The sequence below is a fragment of the Quercus lobata genome, chromosome 9 (assembly GCF_001633185.2).
Source record: "Quercus lobata isolate SW786 chromosome 9, ValleyOak3.0 Primary Assembly, whole genome shotgun sequence".
Taxonomy (NCBI): domain Eukaryota; kingdom Viridiplantae; phylum Streptophyta; class Magnoliopsida; order Fagales; family Fagaceae; genus Quercus; species Quercus lobata.
Window position 1 is genome coordinate 18,773,484 of NC_044912.1, and position 8,096 is coordinate 18,781,579.

The 8,096-nt window shown below is 34.0% G+C and overlaps 1 protein-coding gene across 1 annotated transcript; it reads right to left on the minus strand.

Moving 5' to 3' along the window:
* Nucleotides 1-1,474: 1,474 nt before the first annotated feature.
* On the minus strand, nt 1,475-5,509 carry LOC115960405 (probable leucine-rich repeat receptor-like protein kinase At5g63930). The gene is made up of 4 exons (XM_031079289.1): nt 4,797-5,509; nt 3,741-4,001; nt 2,749-3,621; nt 1,475-2,237 (listed from the first exon to the last, which is right to left on the minus strand). The coding sequence occupies exons 1-4, from the start codon at nt 5,224-5,226 to the stop codon at nt 1,756-1,758; spliced, it is 2,046 nt and encodes a 681-aa protein (XP_030935149.1). The 5' UTR covers nt 5,227-5,509; the 3' UTR covers nt 1,475-1,755.
* Between the last annotated feature and the right edge of the window lie 2,587 nt (nt 5,510-8,096).

Genomic DNA, 8,096 nt, shown 5'->3' on the forward strand with positions numbered 1-8,096 from the left:
TCTCTCTCTCTCTCTCTCTCTCTCTCTCTCTCTCAATAAAATCTATTTTCAATTATCTTATATATGGCTGTTGTTTTGATTCAATTGTTTCAATTTTTTTCCCAGCAGAAACTAATTGTTCATTTAGCTGTGATAGAATGAACGGATTATTGCATTTTTTTGGTGAACCATGACAATCTATATGGGATTTCAATCATTTTATTTGCCACTTAATTGTTATTCTTATTTGGAGAAATTGTATAGTAGACATCTTTGCAAAATTTCAGTGCCAAAAGGTTGAGTATACGTTTGGATATTAATTATTTTTCTGCGTTTGGCGTTTTGCCCCTTTTTTTTTTTTTTTTTTTTATGTACGCGTTTCAGCTTTTAGGAGACAAAATGTACTGTTTATGCACTATTCACGTACTGTTTATGCACTGTTCATGAGACCTGCAACCACTTTATTCAAAAAAAAAAATTTACAAATGGATCCCACGGCACTCTTCACACATTTAAAAATTATTTTGTTACAATGTTTTCTATTTTTTGTTTTTAACAAAATAAACTATATCCAAACGGTTGTGCATGCATAGGATAATTGAAGTTGACAGGTTTTGCATGCATAGGATAGATGATTGGTCAGTATAATTTCTTTTTTTACGGAAAAATAAATAAACTCTATTCTCTATAACAGTAAGGACTAAGGAGAAATGAGACCCCATGATGGGATATGTACTACCTGAAGGAAGTAAATTTTACTTTTTTTTGGATGGGTAAAAGTAGCCTTCCTAGATTTTCAAATTTATAGGCAGTGATAATTGTCTGGGTTTTTTTGGCAACGTTATGGTTCCTATTTCCTGAACATAGACTTACTGAAATAACAAGAAAACGTTATGTCATGTACATACGTCATCATTGGAAGTTTCTTCCTTGGACACAGAAATTTTAAAATTTGAATGGCTTCAATCTTCAATGCAGAGAAGGTTTCTTGATGCCAAAGACAACAAAGCCAAAACCTTGGAGGAATCGAGACAACAGCATGTTCTCAGATATTCTCAGATATTCGAGACAACAGCATGTTCTCAGATATATTTTACTATTGTTCAAGTCAAAGTGGTTCAGCAGTACTACATGTAACAAATTTCAAAGGACAAAAATATATAAAATTACCCAAAATATTATTACTACATTCTTTACTCTTGCTTAATGTTCTTTCCAGTTAATACTATTAAGAGACCAATTCCCATAATCTACTGTCATATACTTATATATCAAAAAAAAAAAAAAAACACTTTCAAACTTGGTATAATTATTCTTTGGAGCAATACTCCATTGGAGATTGCTGATTTCAATCTGTCATAATCTGAGACTTATTAGGTTTTAAATTTTGATATATTTTTCAAATTCCTAGGCCCTAGCATATAAATATAAATACTTCCATTTATATATTTATTCATTGCTAGAGCATGAAAAATAAATAATCACACATCTGATGTCCAAATGCTTTGTTAATGAAGGGAATCTCACCCTGAAAATGCATTCCATATAAATACATGTGACTACAAAGAAAGTGCCCCATAAAAAGCCCATTCTAGGCCAGAAGAAATCAAGTTTCAGTCTCATTAACAACAAAGCTTAGTCCTTACCAAAGGACATAGCATTACAAGGACCTAGTTTCATCACCAGTGAGCAGTTAGTGAGTTATCTCTAAGCCTACCATTTGAAAATTCAAAATTCCGCTAGCAATGGTCGAATTAATTAATTAAGTCAGGGAAATCAAAGGCAACTGCTACAGTTGCCCAATTCTTGAACAACAGCTTCCATGGATGGCCTCTCCATTGAGGACTCGAGTGTGCAAAGCAAAGCAATTCTTGCAAGCTTGGTTGCTTCATATTCAAAGAACCGGTCATGAAGGTTTGGGTCGATAAAATCTTGAACTCTGCCAGACTCTGCACCAAGTCGTATTGAGTTAGTGACTTTCCGCTTTCCTGAGAGGACTTGGAAAACGAGAACCCCAAATGCATATACATCACTTTTCTCCGTGAATCTACCGGTATTTGTGTATTCAGGAGCTAGATAACCCATTGCAGCACTTCCCTTGAGTGCTGAGAAGACAACATCATTGGTTAGAAGCTTGTGTAGGCCGGACTCTGAGAGCAAAGGGTTGAATCGCTGATCAATGAGCACCTTCTCAGCTGAAATGTTTTGGTGAACAAGAGCGGGCTTGTTCACTTTGGAACTGTGTAAATATGCTATACCTGCATAGCAAAAACAACAAAGCTCAGTACAAACAAATTAAAAATATAATCTTTCAGAATTCATCCACTTTCTTCAAACTGAACCTAAATTCTGATGAAATTGAATCTTTCAAAATATATGCTTATGTGAAAAAAGAACATAATCTATGAAGAAAAGAATATAATGAAACTCAAGTCATTCTTAGAGTGAGTTCCCAAAATAAGAGACAAACATTCTTCAGTAGAGAGGTATTCTATGTTTGAAACCAGACTTTCTAATCCCAATTTGTTCTGTAAAGAATACGAAATAAATTCGTCTTGTAGTATGTCCAAGATTATGTTGACAAAATGCGTGCCCCAAATTGATTTCACAATCATATATGGCAATAATATATGGTGAATATATACTATATGATATTTCTCAGCCCCAAATGATGTACACAACAAAATATGACCTTTCATCAATATGAATGACCAAAACCTTAACCTTCACATTCTAATTGAAGTGGGTAAAGTGAAACAACAAACTGACCTTTGGCAATACCCTTCACGATGGAAACTCTAGTTGACCATTCAAGAACATGGCCATCACCATCCTTTACATCAAGATAGCGCAGCAGATTCCCATTAGGAACAAAATCATAGACAAGAAAGCACTCACCACGGCCCCTTGAACAACAAAATCCTCTCAACCTCACCAAATTCTCATGCCTCAATGAGGTCAAAATATTTAATCCCTTCAAGAACTCAGATTCCTCTGACTTACAACTACTCTTGCTGATGCTTTTGATAGCAACAACCGACCCATCTCTTAAAATACCTTTGTAAGTTGCAGAAAAGTTACTCTTACCCAACAAATTCATCTCTGAGAAGTACTGCGTAGCTGTCTCCACCTCTTCCAAATTGAACATAAAGCTCTGGAAGACTTCTTGCACAAACCCAGTAAAATTTCGGCCATCAGCTAAAGGGTCCCATCCACTAGAATACTCAAGGTTGATGAGAGGAGAGCCATTCTTCCTGTAAACCCCTTTGGCCTGGTCAGTACTTAGGCGGTTATCAGAAATATCAAATGTAGTGCCAAGCTTCTGTTTCCTCCGGCGATATTGAGTGAAGGCCAGAATTCCTATGGCTGATAATGCAATTGTTACCACAATTACACCAACAGCAACAGAAGCCCGTGACGATTTTGAAGGATTTGAGCACTGAGTTTGGTTGCAGGGCAACCGGACATTTGCTGTTTCAGGGATATCTCTTGTTGGCAGATTGGTTGATCCCGGTCCATAGGGTTCAGGCAGACTTGGATTGACATGATCTGAAGCATTACAAGCTTTCAATGATGAAAACCCAACCCCACATAAACCAAGGTTGTTTTCGAAAAGAAATCCTCCACTCAATCTCTTCAGAGCTTTGTTAAGACATTAACCACAGAGAAAACAGAATCAAATTGGGTTTACTTAATCAACAAGTCAAAACGAAAATGCTCAATCAAAAAAGGATAGATTAAACATGGGTTAACTATTTTACCAGGAGGTACACTGCCAGAGAGAGTATTGTTTCGAATGTCTATCACTTCAAGCAAAGGGGCATCAGCTAATTTTGTGGGAATTGAACCAAAGAGGTGATTGAAACTCAAATCAAGCCTCACTAACATTCCCAAATTTCCTAAACTTGCAGGGATTGCTCCGGTCAGTTGGTTAGATTGCAATGCAAGAACACTAAGCTTCATCAGAGAACCCAGCTGTGTAGGTACACTTCCAGTGAACTGGTTATAACAAAGTTGCAATACTGTAGAGCGTAGAGCAGAACATAAGCAAAGTTTGAATATTTACGACTTCATTTCAGATTACATAAATTGCAAGCAAGTTTATGCTTTTTAGAGAAAATCCATAAAAGCAATCAGCATAAGCAAAGAAACCAAAGAACAAGATACAAGCTTTTTCATTCATTTAGTCCTATTGTATCTAACTTTGGGAGCAACCAAAAATATGTGCAAACAAAATAAAACCAAAACTGCTTATCCACCCATGTTTTGCTGGGAGTCAATAAAGTTTGAATCTTTTCATTATGTATTAGACTTTTAGCGTGCCCAAAAAAAAAAAGCTAAATGGTTTTATGAGACACATCATATGAGCATTAAGAAGTTATTTATTTGTCTAATGATTTAAAAAATTTCCCAGAATTGAAGAGCAAGATTCACAGCTCTTTGCTCTGCTTCCTGTATCATCAAAACTCAGTCGGATCCCTTGAGACTTCCCATTTCAGTAAAAAGGTCAAAAAAAAAAAAAATCTATATCCGAGACAAAGTGTAAGAGTGAATAAACAAAACACAAGAAATGCACAAAATCAAGTTGAAATCTTTCAACCAAAACCTGTAAGTAGTGAAGCATGGTATGTATCAACTATTAAAAGAGAAATCAAAATCCTCATCAAATCACAAACCCGCATACACATGCTAAGAAGTAAGGCCAATCTTTGAATATTATTGAACCTCTAAAACCCATCAAGTTCAAATTTATAAGGTTTTTTTTTTTTTTTACAGAACAGAAATACAAAGGACTCACTAAAACTAAAAGTACTAACCTTGTAAACCAGCCATGTTTCCAATCTCAGGAGGTATCTCCCCAGAGAGATTATTCATATTCAGATACAATTCACTGAGCTCAGTCAAGTTTGCCATTTCTCTTGGTACCTCTCCATACAGAGAGTTATAATGCAAGTACAGCCCTGACAAGTGCTTCAGCCCTTCAATAGCTGGAGAAAGCTTGCCTGAGAGCCCTTTTCCCTGCAATGAAATGTTGGCCACTTGACCTCTCTCATTGCAAGCCACACCTTCAAAGGAACCATCACATGGGTTGCCATTGATGGTCCATGAAGATAGGTACTGGTTCTGTGGGTCCAAAGCTGCTTTCATGTCCATCAGTGCTGTCAGCTCTGGGTTTGCACAGACACAGACCCATGTTGTGTATGTGACCATAACCAGAAGACAGAAGAGAAATGCTGTGAAACCCATTTTTTGTTTTTTGGCTTAAAGCCTCAGAGCTCTAGTTTTGAACCCTCTCTCTCTGTCTGATTCTTGCTCTTCTATGTTTTCTACACTTTCTACTTCTTCTTCTTCTTTTCTTTCTCTTTGTTTCTATCTTGGGAAGTGAGAAATGGTGGAGAGGAAGAGACAATGAAGCAGAGAAGTGGACTGGTGAAGCGTCCTATTGTAGTTGTAGGGAAACTCAAGTACAAAGGGAATGGAATAGTTTGGAGGCTTATTATTGGCCGTTTGATTAGCTGACTTTTTTTATGGAATTTTTTTTTTTAGAGAGAATTTTTTTGATGGAAAGGATTGGTAGAGGCTCACATTCACATACATGATGCTGTATTGCTATTTTATGGTTCAGGGCCTTCAGGTGATGGGGTGGAATAAATTATTGGGATTAACCTTTCGTGCTCTTATTAGTTATTACATTCTCCTTCTGCGAGCAGAGTTTGAATTCCTTTTCCAAAAAATAAATAAATAAAAGAGAGTTGGATTTTTTTTTTTTTATAAGTTTGATTGAAAAACTTTAAACAAGTATAATAAATTAATAACTTTAAATTTAGTTAAGTAAATTTCTTTACAATTATCAACATAATAAATTATGATTAGTGTTTCACTATTAATGTAGTATGTTATGATTGGTGTTTATAAAAATGATGTTAGTGACAGGGATACATAAAAGTTAGCATTTCCCTGCATAAAAATAATATTACTCTAATAGGAAAAATTTTAGGTATTCTTAGGACATGGAAAAATTGTACTCACTCCTCTCACATTCGTAGTAGACCTCATTATGAATGTAAAAAGAGAGAATATCATTTTCCAAACTCCAAGAGTATCTAAGAATTACTTTCTCTAATGACACATTAACACAATAAAAAATGTGAAAAATATTGTGTAAAATATTTTGTGTCTCTAACCTATATTACTTGTACCTAAAATGTGGAGTGTGTGAACACTCCTCTTTCCTCTCTCTTTTTTGAGTTAGGCGTGTGAAATTATGAATAGTCTTGAAGCAAAGAGTATAATGTGTTTCAATGGATACACTCATTAATGCAAGCCATGTAGAATTTTTATTGTCATGGCAAACAAAAGTAAACGTAAATTTTGATTTCTCTAGGTTTTTTTCCCCTTTGAAACCTACATGGTACTGCTGCAAGATTTATTATGTTTTAATGTTTATTTGATTCTTTGCTTCATTTTAAATTGCACTAATTCTAAGATCACAAATTATTCCATAACTTTTTTGCCACAACTCTAATGTGGTAAATTGTGAGTAGTTAATTATTACTTACACATAGACTTACCATTTTTTCTTTACCAATCACATTCTATCACGTCATAGTTGTAGTAAGAAGTTGTGAAAAATAATATGGTCTTAAACTTTTCCTTCGAATTGAAATCATTGGCGCTTGCAACTTGCAATTAGTACAGCTCATAATAAATGGAGGAAATCATTTACACAAGTAATTTGAAAGTAGAAGAAAATAAAATAAACTAGGTTCATTAAATATAATCTTAAACTTACTTTAAAAAGAATATTACTATCATATACAAAAATTAGAGTGAAAAAAAGAGAGTTGTACATACCTTCTTCATAGTTCATAATAACAATAAATAACACTATTTAACACAACCAATATCCAACATATTTTTCTTCTCAAAAAAAAAAAAAAATCCAACATATTTTCTTCTCAAAAACAAAAAATATCCAACATATATGTATTTTCTCAGTCAATTAATTTCAAAAATCATTTAGATATACATAAACGGTTGAGATTATAGTAACAAATAAAAATCATAAAAGTTTTGAAATGTTTATTAAATTATTATAAATTTTCTACAGTCCAATAATTTATTTCTCTATTTTAGTAGGTCCCATGAATGCTGACCCCACTGAGTTTGCCACGTGGCCAATAATGGACGGTCATTGGTCCTCGCGCAGATTTTCTGACACGGCGAGGATGTTTGAATTTAAAAAGTGAAAATCACATGTGGACATCCTACAATAAGTCATTTGCACTTCCATAAATGATTGGCTGAAGTTAAAATAAAGTAAAAAAAATAGGAAAAGTGATGGCTTAGAAGCAATGGTGTCCAGGGACTCTCATGGGCTAGTGCACATTTGATTCAAGAAATTTGAAATTGATATGCAATAAATATATATATGTAATGTTGGCGACAGTGGTAAACGATTTAGGACAGTGTAGAGTGTACGTTTTGCTTTTACAATGCTGTGGCGTGTCAGAGTCTATGAAGGCACTGGTGGATTTCTTCTTGTTTGTAATTTTTAAAAATATATGCTGAGTAAAAATATTTGTGAAAGTATGTTATTTAAAAATTAAAAATATGTGTTTAAATATATATATCAAGTAGGCCTACTAATACTGTATTAGATTATGAACTATTTTTAAAAATATTTTTATGGGAAAATGATAAACTAAGGTCCTGTTTGGTATAGTAATTTAACAACGTATTTTTAGTTTTTAAATAACATCACACACATTTTAGGATGAGAAATGATATATCTACGATATTTTTACAACAAATTCTAAGTAACAAGTTGTTACTGGTTGTTATTGTTGAGGCAAAAAAGTAATCTTAGTGTTAATTTCAAATTTGAATCAATAACAACTAACCACTTATGATTTATTATAAAAATATTGTAAACATATCTCGTATGACAATGTAGAGTGTACGTTTTGCTTTACAATGTTGTGGCGTGTCAGAGTCTATGAAGCCACTGGTGGGTCATATATCACATTTCCCACTTCTCCTCATCCATTTTAGTCCTGACTCGTTTGTACAATTTCATTTTGAAATTCCTAAACCCTGTTAAATATTAGCATTAA

Excerpts from the sequence above, each read along its gene's own strand:
- LOC115960405 (XM_031079289.1), bottom strand. The coding sequence starts at position 5,226 with ATGGGTTTCACAGCATTTCTCTTCTGTCTTCTGGTTATGGTCACATAC. Across the intron at positions 4,002-4,796 it reads AAACATGGCTGGTTTACAAG|TATTGCAACTTTGTTATAAC; the intron begins GTTAGTACTTTT and ends TACGCTCTACAG. Across the intron at positions 2,238-2,748 it reads CGTGAAGGGTATTGCCAAAG|GTATAGCATATTTACACAGT; the intron begins GTCAGTTTGTTG and ends TTTGCTATGCAG.